Below are 22023 nucleotides of genomic sequence, written 5' to 3'. Positions count from 1 at the left end.
TCTGCTCAGGATCTACAGGTGTAAGTTAAGACTTCACTATGCAACGCAGAAACAACCATTGGCACCAAGCAGAAGCTCCCTGACTTCTCTCAACTCGGCTCATCCAATGATGGCCCTACATTTTTGGTGCCCTAAATGTTGAACTGTCAAGGGGGTCCTTTGGTCTGAGTAATCACGTTTATCTTCTTCAATGGGGTTGTTCCACGACAGATCACCACAATTTTTATTAAAACTGTAACCCCTACATCTCAGATTTTGATTACAATTGCTGTACTGAAATTTTTTTTTTAAATTGTAGGAAGCCACAAAAGATACTCATAAAGGGTCTGGGGCACCCGAAGGCAAACCCCGTATATTGTAAAGGCAAAAAAGAAATGCGTGTTAACACTAATTCAATACTAGTCCTGTTGAATAGGTCAAGTCTGCTCTGAGATGGCGGAGTTTCCATTTATGATGGTTTCTGGGAGGAATAGGCGGATACAGATGGGCTGACCCAGGAAGTAAAGTCATAGGTGGTGGCACATCAATTTTCCTTACTGTAGGGGGAAAGAAGAAGAAATATCGTTATTGCTTAGCGCCCTGGAGTGGTCTGGGGTAATATTGTCATTATCCCAGCCCGTAAGTCATTCCCCAAGCACATGCATGTGATGACATTATATATATATATATATATATACAGTATATATATATATGTGTATATATATATGTATATATATATATATATATACAAGCAAAATACCTGCCGCTTTGAGCGAAGTACTGCATTAAAATTTTTATTAAGAAGAAAATTAAACCTTTTTAAACTGAGGGAAAATATGCCAATAATTATTTGTTAAGGATCTCTTTGTATACCACATTGTGAGTTCGGCCCTCCGGTTGTAATATGACCAAGCTGTGCGCTAAGCTTACTCTTGAACATGCAACGTACAGTCGGCCATGTGAACAGTAATCTTGTCTCAGATCTCAAAGCTTGGATTGCTGCTGTCATAATCGGTTTGAGTTTCATGGTTTGTTTCAATTACGACAGTATTTGCAGGACTTGTGTTGAAGTGACATTCGGCATCTGTCAAGTGTTGTAAGTATACAACCGGTTTCATCGATAAATTCACATCCAGCTTTTGAGAGTTTAAACATTCATAAACATCAAAGTGTCCACTACTCAAATCGTCACCTGTGAACCTAAGATGTTTAAGAGGCATTGGCGGTTGTCAAAAGGTGTAAAATATTTGGCCATTTCGGTACACTTGAAAGCGACAACCGAACAATTCAGCGGCAGCCATCAACTCACATGCAGAACCATCGGTGAAGGGCTTAAGCATTTCACTCTTCTAGTGCTCCTGTGTAGTCTAATTATCTCCTGTACCGTCATCAGTCCACACCTTGAACCTGTCCCAGTCATTCAATACCTAAGACACAACGTTCCTCCGGATATCAAGAGTGAGCCTGATATGGCCGTGCAACATGTAACAAAGAGAATGGAAAAGGCAGGTGCCATCTCTGGGCATGGAAACCACTCGGTAAGTGACAGTTCTTTGATCGATGGTGATCACCTCAATAGACATGTTAATGGGGGTACGGTTGGAATGATAAAGGAAATGGGTACCTGAACAATGTAAAGTAAGTCGAAAATACCTACACAATAACTATAATCATAATAAATGAACAATGAAACAGCGGAGAAGCCGTGGATTAAATAAAAATGCTGTAGTTATCAGCAGGGAGACATGAATCCCGTGGCGAAGCAAGGAAGGGAATGTAGAGACTGGAGCGATGGACGGCCTTATATAGGCAGGCAGCCAACAACGTGGTAGGCGTTGGGATGGGGGACCCAAAGCCGCCTCACATGGTGAACGAGCTGCAAGCTATGGACGTATATATGTACGTAAGTAGGATTCAGTTAGCGTTGGGAACCCGCGTACTAAATTTCTTGAAGACGGGCCAATAAGTAACAAAGACCGTTGAAAAGTTCAATATGGCGGCTGACAGTGGCATCATACCACCGAAATTAGTACCAAATTTCAGCCTTCTACCTACACGGGAAGTTGGAGAATTAGTGACATTGGAAAGTTCAATATGGCGGCTGACAGTGGTGTCATACCACCGAAATAAGTGCATACATTGGTTTTGGTTAGCGCAGGGAAGCCACCTACCTAATTTCGTGAAGATGGGGCCATAAATAAGAAAGTTTAACATGGCGAATGTTGCCAACCGTTATGACCGTTACGCGTAGAATTTCAAAATGAAACCTGCTTAACTTTTGCAAGTAAGCTGTAAGGAATGAGCCTGCCAAATTTCAGCCTTCTACCTACATGAGAAGTTGGAGAATTAGTGACGTTGGAAAGTTCAATATGGCGGCTGACAGTGGCGTCTTACCACCGAAATAAGTACGTACATTGGTTTCGTTTAGCGCAGGGAAGCCGCATACCAAATTTCGTGAAGATGGGGTCAGCCTTTTACCTACACGGGAAGTTTGAAAATTGGTGACATTGGAAAGTTCAATATGGCGGCCGACAGTGGCGTCATACCATCGGAATAAGTAAGTACACCGTTTTCGGTTAGCGCAGGGAAGCCGCCTATCAAATTTCGTGAAGATGGGGCCATATATAAGAAAGTTCAACATGGCGGACGTTGTCGACCGTTATGACCGTTACGTGTAGAATTTCAAAATGAAACCTGCTTAACTTTTGTAAGTAAGCTGTAAGGAATACACCTGCCAAATTTCAGCTTTCTACCTACGTGGGAAGTTGGAGAATTAGTGATAAGTGAGTCAGTGAGTGAGGGCTTTGCCTTTTATTAGTATAGATATATATACAGTATATATATTGTGAACGATAGGGGGCGCCCTCGCTCCCTTGAACCCCTGTCCACGACTCCAGACACCAGGTAAAAGTCCTCAAGTTGACTTTATTTTCTTGCCACAGTGCACAAAGCACACTCTCCTCCACAATACTCATAAATCTCACAATAATACACAAATAACCAATCCTCCAGCTCCCAGACGCGTTGCCACCCTTCCACCCAGCTCAGCTCGTTGTCTGGGAGTTCCCATAGTCCTTTTATAATCCCTGACCCGGAAGTGTTTCTGCCCAATAGTCCACAAGTCCTTTTCCCTTCCGGGTCAGGGTAAATCGTCCCTTTCTTCAACCCGGAAGTCCGTCGCTCTTCCTGTGACGAACCTCCGGGTCACAGGGCACGAAGAAGCCCTCGGTCCTCCCTGCAGCTCCCTCCTGTGGCCCCACGGCATCCAGCAGGGCTTTGCATAAAAACTCCAATGTCCATGATGCCCTGCTGGTCTTCTGGGGACCTCCACGCTGCAAGGAGGGCTCCACCTGGCGGCTTGGGGGTATTGGCCGGGATAAATGGCCGGCCATCCATTACAATATATATATATATATATATATATATATTTATACTAGCCTTTCCCCGTGGCTCCACCCATGTAGTAGTGAAACAGGACAGTGAGCCCGGCTCCCCACTCCTGACGTCACGCTTCCCCCTCCCCTTGGGCCACAGCTTCTGTCTTGGATTGGCGTGAATATATCGCTCCTGCAAGTGAACTATTATACTTAGCGCAATGAGAGAAGTCGCAAAAATCAACCGGAATGTTTAAGCAAATTAAAGAAAAAAATCAGATCTAAATCCTTTAAGTAGTTCTCTCGTTCACGAGCTAAGTGGATGTAAGGAACTCCCCGAGGCTATATATATATATATATATATATATATTGTAATAAAGACAAAGAAAAAAGGTCATAAAGTTTTTGGGTATCTATACCCGTATACTGAAAGGAAGTTTGTTTGCTTTGGTCAGTTCACAAGTAGAACACAAAAGATAGGAAAATACAGTGACAGGCGGACAATTTATGGGGTGGGAACGGAAGTAGACAGATGGAATGCTGGGAAGGAACCGTGTTAGTAGATGGTGGTAATGACGTCATCAGGAGGGGACCAGAGGGAAGGAAGGAACCCAGAAGTGGCTTGTGTCTCTACCGAGTCCGGGTGAATTCATGGCGGTGTTGCTTTGTTTTTTCTAAGGGAACAAAGGAAGAAAGGTTAGTACCCTGTCGTTGTCCCCTGGCATGATATGTCATGGTGCCCGTCGGGTCTTTAAGCAGCTCCCTATGTGCTCGTGCTTGACAATATATACAGTTAGGGCCATAAATATTTGGACAGAGACAACTTTTTTCTAATTTTGGTTCTGTACATTACCATTATGACTTTTAAATGAAACAACTCAGATGCAGTTGAAGTGCAGACTTTCAGCTTTAATTCAGTGGGTTGAACAAAACGATTGCATAAAAATGTGAGGCAACTAAAGCATTTTTTTAACACAATCCCTTCATTTCATGGGCTCAAAAGTAATTGGACAAATTAAATAACTGGAAATCAAATGTTCATTTCTAATACTTGGTTGAAAACCCTTTGCTGGCAATGCCAGCCTGAAGTCTTGAACTCCTGGACATCACCAGATGCTGGGTTTCCTCCTTTTTAATGCTCTGCCAGGCCTTTACTTTCAGTTGCTGTTTATTTGTGGGCCTTTCTGTCCGAAGTTTAGTCTTCAACAAGTGAAATGCCTGCTCAATTGGGTGAAGATCAGGTGACTGACTTGGCCATTCAAGAATTTTCCACTTCTTTGCTTTAATAAACTCCTGGGGTGCTTTGGCTGTATGTTTTGGGTCATTGTCCATCTCTATCATGAAACGCCGCCCAATCACTTTGACTGCATTTAGCTGGATTTGAGCAGACAGTACGTCTCTGAACACCTCAGAATTCATTCGGCTGCTTCTGTCCTGTGTCACATTATCAATAAACACGAGTGTCCCAGTGCCACTGGCAGCCATGCACGCCCAAGCCATCACACTGCCTGCCTTCACCGTGTTTTACAGATGATGTGCTATGCTTTAGATAATGAGCTGTTCCACACCTTCTCCATATTTTTTCTTGCCATCATTCTGGTAGAGGTTGATCTTGGTTTCATCTGTCCAAAGAATGTTTTTCCAGAACTCTGCTGGCTTTTTTAGATGTTCTTTAGCAAAGTCCAGTCTAGCCTTTCTATTCTTGAGGCTTATGAGTGGCTGGCACCTTGCAGTGCACCCTCTGGATTTCCTTTAATGCAGTCTTCTCTTGATGGTAGACTTGGATATCGATACACCGACCCGCTGGAGAGTGTTGTTCACTTGGTGGGCTGTTGTGAAGGGGTTTCTCTTCACCATGGAAATGATTCTGCGCTCATCCACCACTGTTGTCTTCCGTGGACGTCCAGGTCTTTTTGCGTTGCTGAGTTCACCAGTGCTTGCTTTCTTTCTCAGGATGTACCAAACTGTAGATTTTGCCACTCGTAATATTGTAGCAATTTCTTGGATGGGTTTTTTCTGTTTTCGCAGCTTAAGGATGGCTTCTTTCACCTGCATGGAGATCTCCTTTGATCGCATGTTGTCTGTTCACAGCAAAATCTTCCACATGCAAGCACCACACCTCAGATCAACTCCAGGCCTTTTATCTGCTTAATTGACGTAACAACGGACTTGAACACACCTGCCCATGAAATAGCCTTGGAGTCAATTGTCCAATTACCTTTCAGCCCCTGAAATGAAGGGATTGTGTTAAAAAAATGCTTTAGTTGCCTCACATTTTTATGCAATCGTTTTGTTCAACCCACTGAATTAAAGCTGAAAGTCTGCACTTCAACTGCATCTGAGTTGTTTCATTTAAAAGTCATAATGGTAATGTACAGAACCAAAATGAGAAAAAAGTTGTCTCTGTCCAAATATTTCCTAGCGCGATGAGAGAAGTCGCAAAATCAACCAGAATGTTCAAGCAAATTATAGAAAATAATTCCGATGTAAATCCATTAAGTAGTTTTCTCGTTTGCTAGCTAAATGGAGGTAAGATACGCCACAGAGGCTGACGCATGAGTAAGGAGGGCCCCGTATGGCTCTTGGATTCACACAAATAAATCAGTACCACGAGGGAACTATGGTAAATAGCGCAATGATGGACCTACATTTTTGGGGTCCTAAATTTTGAATTGTTATGGGGGCCTCTTGGTCTGACTAACCACGGTTATCTTCTTCAATGGGGTTGTTCCACGACAGATCACCATGATTTTTATGAAAACTGTAACCCCTACCTCTCAGATTTTGATTACGATTGCTGTACTGAATGTTTTAAAAAAAATCCCTTCTACAGAAATACACCCAAAATTTTGAAGCAATCTGGACTAAAGTCACTTCTGAGGCCCCTCCAGGATTAGGGGTCCTGAAGCTTTTAGTTTCATAATAAATCCACCCCAGGTCTCATCTGACAATTGAATCATCTTTTGTGGTCCAAAAGCTATCGTCTGTCAGGATGGTGGTGTGTCAGTGCCCTCGACATTTGTGAGGGCACCGTTAAAGTGGAAAGATTGGGACAGCATATGCTGTCTTTTCCATGGACGTCACTTCATTTTCCAGCAGAACAAAAGCCAAAGCACACTGCGCTCGGATTACAAGTGCATGGGAAGTACGGGTGTGAGGTTGGCAGTCCGAGCTTCTGTGGCACACAATGAAGCTCAAAATATGGCAATGAATTCCCTCGGTACAATGGTGCAGCTCAGGTGATGCATAACGGATGAATTTTGAAATATCTGATATTTGAGGAAATTGTCTTTCACATGACCTTTAGCGGTGTCAGGCCCTCAGGTCCTTAACAGGTATAACGGGCAGACCCCCGGTCCTTGACAGAGGGACCGAGGCCAGTGGGACAGTACAAGAGTCAGACACAGAGGAGCAATTTGACAAAAAGGATCAATAAATAGCTAACGACACTCCCAAAAGGTGAAAAACAAATCCTGTAGCTTTTAAGATATACTAAAAATGTACAATGAGTATTTCAAGCAACAATTATTGCTCCTTCTGGGAACTTCAGGGCAGAGTGGTGGCTCTGAGGCAAGGGATCTGCTCTGGCATTCGGAAGGTTGCCAGTTCAAATCCCATGAGATGCCAGAAGTGACTCTACTCCGTTAGGCCCTTGAGCGAGGCCCTTAACCTGCAATTGCTCCGTCCTGGGTATGACGTTAATCTGCATCCAGCCCTGCAAGGATATCTGAGAACTTGCAGGGAAAACTCGAGGGTTGGTGGCACTCCAGCCACTGTAAAAATCCTCACAGTGTTCAGTGTGGTGCTGAGGTGTCACCCATTGCACCAATGCACTTGGGTCTCAATCCTGGTGGTTCACTGTGAGATGGTGGGCACAGCAACCTGCTGTGATCAGTTCATGCTTCCAGCCTGCACATTCAATCTCATGGCCACAAGCAACCCTGGAATTCCTACAGCTTTTTTTGGCCCTCTGTTACTTTCCTGACAAGCTTTTGTACGTTCCACTAGCAATCAGGTGACGAAGGATCTGGTCACCCATTCCCCTATCACTCATCCCGTGCCCCTTTAAGCCAAGGAGTTAATTGCGTGTATGTGTGCACACGCTCACCTGTTCAGCAGATGCCGCTGCTTCACACAGCACATGTACCTCCCGACTCCTGCACATGGCCAAGTCAGTCACACCTCCTCAGCCGGCAACAAAATGAGCAAAAAATACAAAATGCAGTTTTTAAAACTTTTCTCGCACTTCCTTATCTTGCTGTCTCCAAACACAGCCATTGTACGGCGCCCATGGAGCAATTTCAAGTGGTAGGACAGCATGGAGAATTAGATTTAGAGATAACCCACAGAGTGCAATGTGGATGGAACAATCAGAAGAAAGTATCAGGAGAATTGTATGATTGAAGAATTAAGGTCAGGTTTTTAAGACAGTGGTATGAAGAACAAAGACGTATGGAGCTGAGATGTGGGCAGTCAGTGGAGCGCAGAAGAAGAAGTTACCTGAGAAATGAGAATGTTGAGATGGACGTGTAAAGTTACAGAAAAGGACAGAATAAGAAATGAGAGCATCACAGGTACAACAAAAGTGGGAGAGATAATCTAAGAAAGTACAGGAAAGTGGTATGGACATGTAATGAGGAGAGACAATGAATACCTGGGCAAAAGAGTGACGGGGAGACAACAACAACATTTATTTATATAGCACATTTTCATACAAAAAAATGTAGCTGAAAGTGCTTTACAAAATGGAGAATAGAAAAATAGAAGACACAGTAAAAAATAAGAATAAGTCAACATTAATTAACATAGAATAAGTAAGGTCCGATGGCCAGGGTGGACAGAAAAAACAAAAAAAAAACTCCAGACGGCTGGAGAAAAAAAATAAAACCATGAGACCGCCCAGTCCCCTCTGGGCAATCTACCTAAAATAAGTGAAACAGTCCTCTTTTGGATTTAGGGTTCTCATGGAAGTACTTGATGATGATGGTCACATAGACTTCTGGCTTTCAGTCCATCAATGTTGGAGCATCATGATGCTTTGAGTAGGTGGTGGTGACGCAGGCCGCCACCACAAAGAAACTGGAAAAATAAACAGAAGAGAGAGTTGGGGTCAGTACGGATTTTAGAGCCACAAAGACAAAGTGAGGGAGGCCAAAGCTGAGGTGGACGGATAAAGTAAAAAAAGGACCTGAAGGAAAAGATGCCAGACTGAGGTGTTTGGCAAAGGTTAATCAAGCACATAGACTTCACATAGAAGTGGGAAAAGATGTAGAGGAAGAAGAAGACAACCATCTCTTGTCATGTTGTTTGCTTAATCCCAGTTGGCTCATCTGAACAATCATGTCCTTGAGATGGCAGAGAAATATCAAGACTTAAATCCATAAAGCTTGTCAATTTCGCACACTAGTCCCTGGATTTCATTTGCATCCAATAATTCCTAAAGGGTTAACTGTTACCATCTGCATGCATCACTATATCTTTCATTTGTTTCTCTGATGATCTTTTAACTCAGCCATGATAGGGTCTTTAATACATTTATTGGCCTTTCCTTACTCTACCTCTACCCGAATCTCATTAAAAATATCTCCGTCTTTTAAATGTAAGTGGATTAATGGGCTTATTAAGTGAACGTTGAGCAGTTTTTGTAGCAATGTAATGAAACTTCACGTCTTTGCTTGATGCTGATAGAACACTCTGAACAAAACCAGATGAGCGACAGTTGACATTGTATTTATCAGTCTGTCTTCTTTTCATTTCAGGGGCTCCTGGACTGGTTAAGGATCTCCATGTAGTAGATTCCTCCAACTCCAGTATCTCGCTGGCATGGGAAAAGCCAGAGCATGGGGATGAGCCATCAGGTTACATCTTAGAGACGCGGGCCGATGATGCTAAGGAATGGACCAAGTGCACCAAAATCCCGATCTCTGGCACCAACTACACTGTAGGGGGTCTGCAGGAGCGCATGAAGTACTTCTTCCGCATCCGTGCTGTCAATGAGGGGGGAGTCGGTGAGCCTATTGAGCTGGATCAAGGGGTGCTGGCAATGCCACCTCCGGGTAAGAACATCCAGTTGATTGATTCAGTTCAGTTTATTTTTGTATAGCATTCTTCAGAGTGGCGTAACAAGTTCTCGGGTAAATGCACATGCAAACTTAAATAAATACATAATACGTACACACATTTGTTTAAGCACATATGAAGACAAAGCAGTTCCAAACTGCTTAATATACATGGAACCTAACAATATCTGTCTATTAATGAATTGATGAATTATGTTCAGTTGACAACATAAAACAAGAAAAAAAAAATTTGTCAGTAGCAAGCTCTGAGGGTCCATGGCTAATTAGAACAGGCAGTCAAATATAGCCACAGACCTGGTGACTTTGGTGAACTTACTGTCCACCTTCTGCTGGTCATTCTATGGTGAAGTCTGTGTTGGGCCATCTACTATGAGAATGGGGTCATTCCCTTCATTGATTCCAAGGCTCGCAGTATTATCAGGTGACTTTTCCATGGGCAGAAAGAACGCTTGGTAGCATAGTAGTGACATAAAATGCAGGGAACCAAGGAGAAGAACAGAAGTTTTTAATTATTGTATTTCTTGCATTTTCATTCAAATGGCTAATAAACAGAAATGCATTATGGACTGCTAATCAGTTGCTCTAGTCAGGGTATGCTGGACTAAAGCAGTGAGTCTTCAGCTTGATTTAAAAAGCTGAGACTGAAGGGGCACCTCTGATATTAGCAGGCAGATCATTCCACAGCTTTGGGGTCCTGTAACTAAACGCTCGACATCCTACTGTTATTTTATTAATCCTTGGAATTCTAAGTAGGCTGGCATCTTGAGATCTTAATGTGCACCCTGGATTGCAAGTAAAGATAAGATCAGATAAGTAAGTAGGACCTTAGCCTTTTAAGGCTTTATATGGAAGAAGGAGGATGTTGAAATCGGCCCTAAACTTAACTGGAAGCCAGTGTAATGACTTAAAGACAAGGGTTATGTGGTCATACTTTTTAGTTCTTGTAATGATTCTTGCAGCAGCATTTTGAATTAATGGAAAACTGAATATAGAATGGTTTGAACAGATGTGGGTGAGGAGGTTATCTATACTAATAAAAGGCAAAGCCCTCACTGACTCACTCACTCACTCATTCACTCACTCACTCACTCACTCACTCACTCACTCACTCACTCACTCATCACTAATTCTCCAACTTCCCGTGTAGGTAGGCTGAAATTTGGCAGGCTCATTCCTTACAGCTTACTTACAAAAGTTGGGCAGGTTTCATTTCGAGATTCTACGCATAATGGTCATAACTGGAAGCTATTTTTCTCCATATACTGTAATGGAGTTGAGCTCGATGGCCGTGGGGGGCGGAGTTTCGTGTCACATTATCACGCCTCCCACATAATCACTTGAACTGACTGTCAACGCAGTACTTAGAAAACAAGCTCCAAAAAGCGCTGAAGTAAACATGCATTATACAATTGAGAAGGCAGCGAAACAATAAGAAACGAGCAAGTGACACATACAAGCATATTCATGAGTGCAGCTACTTCGGAAACAAAGCACGGTGTAAACCGTAAGTTTAAATTAAGTTCATAGACAGGCTGCCGCTGGTGTTTGTCATGCCCACAGCTAATGCGGGATGCAAGTTTAATGAGAGGACGCAGGATATAAACGAGAGTTTTGATCACTTCGTAACTAAGTTAAATTGCTGGTGAAGGGCTGTGCTTATGCAAATTCCGAGAGACTGTGTTTGTGGGGGATTGACGGTTAAGGCGGGTGGGGGAATCACGTCATCATCTCCCCTCCCATTCACCTCATTTCGCTTTGAGCTGAGCTCCGCAGCTAACGCAGTGTTACGGAAGCAACTTTGTGACGCTGCCGCCAAATACTTACAGCAAAATCCACAAGTTAATACACACGCTGTCTCTACAGTTTCTCCACACTGAATCCTCCAGGCACTCCTTACAAAAGGTTACATTGACAATCGTGTTACGTTATTTTTAAAATGTTTCCTTTTCTTAGCACAAGCACAGCTGAGAAGCTTCGATGCATGTGCTTCATAACGCGTTAAAAAATAACGCATTTAATCACACTTTGCATTCCAAGCAAGGGAACTTTGTCAATGCATGATTTCCTGGTACACCGATTACATTGATGCACACATCAGACCTACAAAAATGTAACAGTCGGAAGAAAGTGCGTTGCTACGACTGATTGGAGGAAAATTTCATTTCAAAAGACTACCCGACGGAAGCCTTGATAAAAGCGTGGTTTTGTGCACATATATATATATATGTATATATGTACATATACAGTGGTGTGAAAAACTATTTGCCCCCTTCCTGATTTCTTATTCTTTTGCATGTTTGTCACTCAAAATGTTTCTAATCATCAAACACATTTAACCATTAGTCAAATATAACACAAGTAAACACAAAATGCAGTTTTTAAAGATGGTTTTTATTATTTAGAGAGAAAAAGAAAATCCAAACCTACATGGCCCTGTGTGAAAAAGTAATTGCCCCCTGAACCTAATAACTGGTTGGGCCACCCTTAGCAGCAATAACTGCAATCAAGCATTTGCGATAACTTGCAATGAGTCTTTTACAGCGCTCTGGAGGAATTTTGGCCCACTCATCTTTGCAGAATTGTTGTAATTCAGCTTTATTTGAGGGGTTTCTAGCATGAACCACCTTTTGAAGGTCATGCCATAGCATCTCAATTGGATTCAGGTCAGGACTTTGACTAGGCCACTCCAAAGTCTTAATTTTGTTTTTCTTCAGCCATTCAGAGGTGGATTTGCTGGTGTGTTTTGGGTCATTGTCCTGTTGCAGCACCCAAGATCGCTTCAGCTTGAGTTTGACGAACAGATGGCCGGACATTCTCCTTCAGGATTTTTTGGTAGACAGTAGAATTCATGGTTCCATCTATCACAGCAAGCCTTCCAGGTCCTGAAGCAGCAAAACAACCCCAGACCATCACACTACCACCACCATATTTTACTGTTGGTATGATGTTCTTTTTCTGAAATGCTGTGTTCCTTTTTCGCCAGATGTAACGGGACATTTGCCTTCCAGAAAGTTCAACTTTTGTCTCGTCAGTCTACAAGGCATTTTCCCAAAAGTCTTGGCAATCATTGAGATGTTTCTTAGCAAAATTGAGACGAGCCCTAATGTTCTTTTTGCTTAACAGTGGTTTGCGTCTTGGAAATCTGCCATGCAGGCCGTTTTGCCCAGTCTCTTTCTTATGGTGGAGTCGTGAACACTGACCTTAATTGAGACAAGTGAGGCCTGCAGTTCTTTAGACGTTGTCCTGGGGTCTTTGTGACCTCTCGGATGAGTCGTCTCTGTGCTCTTGGGGTAATTTTGGTCGGCCGGCCACTCCTGGGAAGGTTCTCCACTGTTCCATGTTTTTGCCATTTGTGGATAATGGCTCTCACTGTGGTTCGCTGGAGTCCCAAAGCTTTAGAAATGGCTTTATAACCTTTACCAGACTGATAGATCTCAGTTACTTGTGTTCTCATTTGTTCCTGAATTTCTTTGGATCTTGGCATGATGTCTAGCTTTTCAGGTGCTTTTGGTCTACTTCTCTGTGTCAGGCAGCTCCTATTGAAGTGATTTCTTGATTGAAACAGGTGTGGCAGTAATCAGGCCTGGGGGTGGCTACGGAAATTGAACTCAGGTGTGATACACCACAGTTAGGTGATTTTTAACAAGGGGCAATTACTTTTTCACACAGGGCCATGTAGGTTTGGATTTTTTCTCCTAAATAATAAAACAATCATTTAAAAACTGCATTTTGTGTTTACTTGTGTTATATTTGACTAATGGTTAAATGTGTTTGATGATCAGAAACATTTTGTGTGACAAACATACAAAAGAATAAGAAATCAGGAAGGGGGCAAATAGTTTTTTACACCACTGTATGTGGATGTATATGTATATATACTGTATATATGTGTGTATATGTATATATATGTTTATGTGTGTATATATATATATATATATATATATATATATATATATATATATGACAGCAACACTCATGACAATGTCAATCATGTTACGTTATTATTAAAATGTTTCCTTTTCTTTTTCATTACTTCTTTAACACACTACTTCTCCACTGCGAAGCGCGGATATTTTGCTAGTTAATGCTATAAAAATGTATCAAGGGTGGATGAATTTGCTGGATTTCAGAGATTCGGCAGAGCAGACCGAGATAATAAAAGAACATTAATGATAATGTCAGCAGATGTTTATTCATAAGAGGTCATTTTATTTTACTAATTGGAGTATATCAGAAATCCATCAAAAGATGGCAAAGCCAGTATGATAATCAAAAAGTGATCAAAAATGGCCAATTATAGGATATGCCAGTCAATCCAAACAAGTTTTATTTTTCGACATCAACACAAATACAAATACTCTAACGTTCACAAAGTTTCTCTATGCTAGTTGAATAAAACATTTCTCTTGCTTGTTCATCCACATCTCTATCCATTAATGAATTGTCAAAATATAGGCAGGTGACAACAGAGCAGAGGAAAACAAAAACTCCAGTAGAGAAAATAAACCCTTCGGGAGTCGATGTCCTCATTTGTGACGATTATTATGGTTAGTAAAAGCTTGAAATTGCATCACAATTCAGTTTCACTTCACAAAAAATTCACAAAATAAATGATGTCCTGCAACCATAGCCACATTTGTGCCATTGAGTCAGGGATAAAGGTTTTGTCCTCTGTGTACATGTGTCTGCCTGTCATTTAATGTTTAAATAAAGTTTTCTATTAAAAAAAAAAAAAACAATTTGGATGTGAGCGTCAGCAGGGTTGGCGCCCTAGAAACCAAGTTGCCTGAATTATTCTATAACATTTCAGTAATTATTTACTCTGATGCTGATCTTTCTGATCATAAAATAGGTCATTACGATAGCAATGGATGAGAAGAATTCATAATTAATTACAGAATTACAGTATTCCTCTAGAGTGCATCTTTCTCTTGCACAATTTGGCCCAAATTGCACATCGTCAGCTCATAAAAGGCTTAAGTTTCGAGTTTGGTGTTTTTCCATCCAGCCGTTTTAGCTCTAGACCGTCCTCAAGACACTATGACACACAGACAGACGCACACCTATCATCGAGATATCAATGTTTTCTGTATTAGGGGACCCTAAAACGTCAAGATCCATCGAAAACCGGAGATCGAAATATTTGACAAATCTAAAGCTTTCGCTCCTTCCCCAAAGACAATTGGTTATGGTGGTGGAGGGTGCAAAGCAAAAATCATGAACTCATTTCAAGTTGACCCTTGAGATGCATATTGTAGTTGTTCTGGTTGTACAAACCCATCCAGTAGCCACACCACATGCACTACCTGAAGCTGTGCATGTTCGGGCCCATCCAGTACTTGGATGAGGGGACCATCTGGGAAACGCTTGGGTTGTTTCTTGAAGAGGTGTTGGTGAGGCCAGCAGTGGGTGATTACCCTGTGGTCTGCATGTGGATCTCAATGCCCCAGTGTAGTGATGGGAACACAGCAGAGGTGTCTGGCAGACATTTTCACCACCCTGGGGCTGATTCCATCTGGCCCCGAATCCTTGTTTATGTAGCTCTCTCCTCACCTGATCAGCAGAGAAACACAGTCCAGGGAGTAGAAGGGGGATGGAGACCACAGGTGTGATGTTATTGTAGGTCGTGCAGGGTGCAGATGGCAGTTGGGATTCCAGAACCTCCTCAGCTTGCTCATTAAGGCTAGGAGTTTTGGAGGACTGACAATAATGAGTCAAACCTGTTGAAGAACTCGTTCAGGTTAATAGCAGTGCTCTTGTTCCTTTCCTCTGCATTTTTTACAGCTTGCTTGTAGTTTTGAGTTTGTTATTTTTCCATCCAGCTGTTATAGATCTAGACTGTTCTCAAGAAACTGTGACATACAGATACACCCAACCATACTCAGACAGATGCACACCCATCATCGACATAATGATGTTTTCGGTATCAGGGGACCCTAAAATGCTGAGATCCATCAAAAACCGGAGATCAAAATTTTTGACAAATCTAAAGCTTTCGCTCTTCCCCCATAGACGATAGGTTATGGTGGGGGAGGGCGCATAGCAAAAATCATGAACTCATTTCAAGTTGACCCTTGAGATGCATATTGTAGTCGTTCTAGTTGTACATGCACATCCAGTAGCCATGCCCCATGCCCTTTAGTTGAGGTCATCCACCTGAAGCTATGCATGTTCAGGCCCATCCAGTACTTGGATGAGAGGACCATCTAGGAAAAGCTTGGGTTTCTGCTGTAAGAGGTTTTGGTGAGGCCAGCAGGGGGCGCTTACCCTGTGGTCTGAATGTGCTGTAAAAATAGCACCATCCTTCAGATCAGATGTAAAACTGAGGTCCTGACCCTCCACAGAGACTCTCCACAGTGATCATAAAAGATCTCCAGGCATCCTTCATAAAGAGTAGGGTATATCCTGATGTCCAGGCTAAATTGCCCACCACGGCCTATTCATTCTGGCCCCCTATCTCTAATTGGCTAACTACCTCTCACCTCTTCACCACCTATCAGCTCATGTATGGTGAGTGTTCTGGCACAATAATGGCTGTCTTTGCATCATCCACATGGATGCTACTCATCAATGGTGGTTAAAGTGGCTACCCACTCACTATGATAAGTTCTTTGAGTACTGAGAAAAGTGCTGTATAAATGTAAAGAATTATTATTATTATTATTATTAATGCTCACGTTACCAATTATCATGAAAGCCTTAGCGATGGCAGTCCTAAAGATGTGTCCATGAGAGAAACAGCACTTGAAGCTCCACCGTACAGATGGGGGCCTCTTTGTTCATCAGTAATTGTCTTCAGTAATGAATAGGCACTGTTTGGTCAACGTAAAGCCTGATAATGTAAGCAATTTCACTTCCTTCATATTCTGACTCAATTTTGCATATTTCTCTGTTTTCAGCTCCTCCAAAATTTAACATTAATGCCAAACTGAAAAATCAAATGGTGGTCCGAGCTGGAACTGCCCTCTGTATCCACGTCACCTTCACAGTAAGTGAATTCTTCTTTACTGAATGTGAGCAAAGCGACTCAAATCCAAAGACATAAGTGGCTTGTTGAGCTTCTGTGACCGAGGGACAATGAGAAGGGGCCACTGTTTTAAGAAAAAGCAGAAAGAATGACTTTCATTAGATTAGATTGTTAGATTAGATAAACTTTATTAATTCCGGAGGGAAATTCAGGTGTATACAGCAGCAGGAACATAAAAATCAAGGATCAAGACTTACAGGAAAATTAGTACAGCCAACCAATCGATAAATCAACCAATGAGCTTATGGAGTACATCAGGTAAGAAGCATTAAATTGCTTGTTAGCAGTGGGCAGAAAACACTCCCAGAGACACTTCTTAGCACAGTGTGCTGGAGTGCCCCCGCAGCTAAATGTGCTCCAAGAAAGAGCCTCCTGGAGGGGATTTTTCATGATGGCTGACAATTTTGCCATCATCCTCTTTTCCACAACAGCTTCAAATGTGTCCAGGGTTCGGCCTGTGATGGAGCAGGCATTCCTGATGAGTATGTTTAGGCTTTGTGCTTCTTTTGTCCGAGGGAGACTGCAGCATAGACCACCACACGGGCTAGTATAGACATTTACAGCAGCTTTTCTCCACACATCAAAAGACCTGAGTCTCCTTAGCAAGCCCAGTCTGCTCTGGCACGTCCAGCGCTACTGTGTTGTCGGACCAGTCCATTTTCTTGTTCATGTGAACCCCTAGGTACTTGTATCTCTGCACCACTTCCACTCCCCAAACCACCAGGGATGGTGACTGGTGGTCTCACAGGCTTGTGGTCATGTTGGAAGCCCACCACCAGCTCTTGTGTGCTGCTAATATTGAGTTGTAATTTGTTGTCATTGCACCACAACATGAAGTCCTCCACAGCTTTCCTGTATTCTGACTCATCTCCATTATTAATGCAGCCTATGATGGAGGAGTCATCTGAGAATTCCTGCAGAAGTGCCGATACTGTGCTGGAAGTTTGTTGTGTGGTGGTGTAAACAGGAAGGCAGACAGGACAGTTCTCTGAGGGGCTCCGGTATTACACACCATCATTTTTGACACACAGTCCCTCACAAACTGATGTCTGTTGGTCAGGTAGTCTATGATCCAGGAGATTGTGGGGGGCAATCAAGATTCAAAGCCTTGAGCTTGCTCCCCAGTCTATGAGGCAGAGTGGTGTTTAAGCCACTGGAAATGTCAAAGAACCTCATCCTGACTGCGGTGACAGCTTTGTCCAAGTGGAACTAGGCTGTGAAGAATATCCTCCACATCTGTATATGTCTGAATGGGAAACTTTGGAGGATCAAGATGTTCTGAAACCAGGGGTCATTGCACTTTCAGGACCAACCTCTCAAGGGTCTTCATGGTGTATGCAGTAAATCAACTGGTCTGAAGTCCTTGGGACCACTGGAATGCCCTTTCTCTGTCACTGGGCCCACACATGATTTTTCCACAGTTGGGGAAACCTATTACAAATTCAGAGAGAAGGAGAACAGGTGCTGAAGGACCCTGCAGAGGTGGCAGGCAGTCATTTTCAGTACCCTGGGGTTGATTCCATCTGGCCCTGAATCCATGTCTATGCGGAGTTTTCCCAGGTCTCTCCTCACTTGATCAGCAGAGAAACATAGTCCAGGGAGTGGAGGGGGACTGGAGACCACAGGTGTGATGTTATTGTAGGTTGTGCAGGGTGCTGATGGTAGTTTGGTTTCCAGAACCTCCTCTGTTTGCTCACAGAGGCTAGGAGTTTTGGGGGACTGACAAGAATGAGTCAAACCTGTTGATGAACTCGTTTGGGTCATAACCTCTGCTCTTGCTCCCTTCCTCTGTATCTTTTACAGCCTGCTTCTAGCCCTTGATAGTCTTCATCCTGTTCCACAGGTACTTCATGTTGTTTTTAGTAACATGTGTTCAAGTTTGTCACTGTATCGGGCTTTCCCCTCATGGACTTGCTTCTTCAGTTCTAACTGCATCCACATGATTTCAGCTTTATCCCCAGACACGAAGGCTCTCTTCTTCATATTCAGTCAGGCTTCCAGTTCTTTTGTGATCCACAGCTTGCTGTTGGAGAAACAGTGCACTGTCTTTGATGCATTTGATGTAGTCTGTGATACAGTGGAGAATTCAGGAAAACTGTCTTATGGGCAGGCGGCATGGTGGCGCAGTGGGTAGCGCTGCTGCCTCACAGTTAGGGGACCCGGGTTCGCTTCCCGGGTCTTCCCTGTGTGGAGTTTGCATGTTCTCCAGTTTCCTTCCACAGTTCAAAGGCATGCAGGTTAGGTGCATTGGCGATTGTGTGCTTGGTTTGTGGGTGTGTGTGTACACGCCATGCGGTGGGCTGGCACCCTGCCCGGGGTTTGTTTCCTGGCTTGCGCCCAGTGTTGGCTGGGATTGGCTCCAGCAGACCCCCGTGACCCTGTAGTGGGTTGGATAATGGATGGATGAATGTTTTATGGGCAGATGACACAAAGATGAACCTGCTGTATCAGAGTGATGGTAAGAGCAAAGTGAGGAGGCGAGAAGGAACTGCCCAGGATCCAAAGCAGACCACCTCATCTGTTAAACATGGTGGTGCTGAAAGTGTTATGGATTGGGCATGTATGAATACCACAGTGCCTGACTGGCACACTTCTCTTCAATGATGATGGATTAGCTGACCACAGTGGCCCAATAAATTCTGAAGTGTAGAGAAACATCTGATCTGCTCAAGTTCCAGTAAACGCCTCCAGACTCACTGGACGGTACTTCTTCCTACAACAAGATAATGAACCAAATATACTGCTGAGGCAACGCAGGAGTTTTATAAAACTAGAAAATGGGAAATTCTAGAATGGCCAAGCCAGACACCCAATTTAAATCCAATTGAGCAGGACTGCCATATGTTGAAGAGAAAATGCAAAGGGACAAGACCCCCAGAACAACCAGGGGGTGAAGATGGCTGCATTGGAGGCTAGGCAGAGCATCACCAGAGAAGACCCTCAGCACCTCCTGATGTCTACGAATCTCCCATGAATATGAATAGACCGGCCATTGCTGTGTTACAAACATTTTGATGCCCTGAAATGGGGGGCCGTGTAGAGAAAGTGTGACTGAAATGTTTGCAAATTCCCTTAAATGAAAGTCTGCAGTGTGCACTTTGGTCCTGTCTGAAGTGTTTGATTTGTAATTTTAAACTGTGGAGCCAAGGGAGGAATCAAGGAAAATGTGTCCTTGTCTCCAAATATTATGGCTAACGCTGGAAATGTATCCTTGTTTTCAATTATTATTATTATTATTATTATTATTATTATTATTATTATTATTAATAATAATAATAATAATAATATCTTATAATAAATTGTATTTCCCATACTCAAGGTGCATCACAGAGTCTCATACAGGTATATGTAACATGGACTCTATTGTGTCATCTACTTTATATTTTAAAATTTTTACAGAATTTGGATGAGATATCTGTCCATTAGTCAACAAACTGAACAACATGCGGAAAGCACACAGCTTTGTGGATTACCAGCATTTATAGGAATGCACTCTGATGAAGGATGTTGCATGCTGTCAGTCGGGAAGTGAGACTGATTGATGGACACCCACATCACACAGTGCTTCTCCCACCCGCATGGAGACTTGCAGGGTTGGTTAACTGCTGACTCCAGAACTCCTCCGTTTGGGTGTCTGCATGAATAATGGATTAGCTTGTGCCTTGTGCCGCGGCCTGTGACTCTAAAATGGATTAAGCAAGTATGAAAATGATTGTTATGTAGTTCAATATCATTGCCACTTGGGGGCGACAGTGTCTCACCGAAAATAAAGCTGCTGTCAGATGTTTCAGAAGGCAACAAAGAAAAGGCAGATTATTATAAACTGTTCATTGGGTACTCTAAATCATAATAGCAAACATATACAGAAAAGTAATTAACTGGTAACTCCATAGATTGATGTATTAATTTATGGCTCACTTCCGTGTTCCTCTTGATTGGGTGACCATGGTCATACTGCTCTGCCTGTCATCAGTCAGGACCGTCTACAGCTGCTCTCACTGTCTGTCACTGTTATGTGCCATCTGTTGCCCTCTCTAAGAGTTCAATTTAACAGACGATGTCTACACATCACATGCTGATTGATCCTAATTAGCCCGACGCTGCATGCTGGGTTTTCAGTAGGGGACAATTCACCCACCACATTAAGGACACGGATAGAGTAAACAAAAATATGGTGGCCAGAAAACGTGTCTCCATTTCCAAAACTCACCTCCTAGACCACTGCAGTGGCTACAGGGTTTTCATTTCAGACATTATCTTAATTACTTTCTGAAGATATTTGGGTGTATCGCCCTCCCTGCTGATCACAAAAAAAAATGTATTTCATATCATATACTGCTTTATTGCAACCTGCTATTTTGGTGATTTCCTCTTTAATCCACCTTAATAATAGGATAAGCATCTGTGTTTTCTGTCTGTGTCCATCCTGTTGCTATGTCTCTGTCACTCTAACAGATGGCACATCACAAACATTTTTAGCAATAAAATGCATTTCATATCTTACACCAGTAGATGGCACCTCAGAAACATTAACACTGCTTTTACGAATCCCATATTAAATGACAAATACCAGAGACATATTAACTGCATATGTCATTCCAACAGATGGCACATCACAAACCTTAACACTGCTTTACAAATCCCATACTAAATGGCATACAACAGAGACATATGCATTGCATGGTGATGATGTCTATATTGATTACTCAGATTACAACCCAACTACCTGACAGGTAGCACAAGTAGTTGGAAGTATATCAAAAACAAAGATAGTGAGAAGGTTTGGGACACCTGTAGCCAAACCCTACATAATTGTTGTTGTCCTTTTTCTTTCTCTTCATCTTGTCCCATTTCTATGTGGTCGATGTGCTTGATCACCCTTCTCCATACAACTCGGTCCTGCACATTTTCATCAGTCAGACCATTAACTTCAGATCTTCTTCTCCTTTATTCATCCAACGCCATTTTGGCCTCCCTGGCTTTCTCTTCCGTAAACTTCCAATATCATCATTTTGTCCACATATTAATTGTCTCTCCTCAACATATGTCCACTTCAATCTACTTTATTTACTCAAGTTTGTGTGATATGACCTAACATTTTATTTGCCTTTTTTACATTGCTTAGTCGATGACAATGTTGTGTCAACGTAAACCCCTAAATCCTTTTCAGAGGTTGCTTCCTGTAGCTCAGCGTCTCCCATCTTGTATGTAAAATTGATGTTCCTTTTGCCCACGTGTAGCGCTTTGCACTTTTCTACATTAACTCTTTTAGGGCGGATGTCGACTTCTGTCGACTGAAGAGGCCGAATGTCAAATAAAGTCGACATCTCGGTTAGGGAGTGATAAAAGCTGTAAACGACAATAAAACTCACCATTATGAAATAGGTAGACCCTCTTTGCTTGGAGGACTGTTAGACTTGTTGACTTGATGTAGAATCCCTTTGTGTGCGTGAGTAGCGCAGAGTAAACAACGTCTAGAACAGCAGACATCGGGCGAGAGAGCAATGCCAATGTGCAAAACAAAATACTCCATCCATCCAACCATTTTCTAACCCGCTGAATC

The 22023-nt window shown here is 42.6% G+C and overlaps 1 protein-coding gene across 1 annotated transcript in view; it reads left to right on the top strand.

Moving 5' to 3' along the window:
• LOC120515370 (immunoglobulin superfamily member 22-like) overlaps positions 1-22023 on the top strand; it is a 185009-nt gene that overhangs the window by 131260 nt on the left and 31726 nt on the right. The window contains 2 exon segments of the mRNA XM_039736264.1: positions 9113-9409; positions 16333-16421. Of these exon segments, the coding sequence (XP_039592198.1) occupies positions 9113-9409; positions 16333-16421 (386 nt within the window).

The sequence above is a fragment of the Polypterus senegalus genome, chromosome 1, assembly GCF_016835505.1.
Source record: "Polypterus senegalus isolate Bchr_013 chromosome 1, ASM1683550v1, whole genome shotgun sequence".
Classification (NCBI taxonomy): Eukaryota; Metazoa; Chordata; class Cladistia; order Polypteriformes; family Polypteridae; genus Polypterus; species Polypterus senegalus.
Note: the sequence above shows the minus strand (reverse complement) of the source record. Positions and strands in the feature narration are given on the sequence as shown.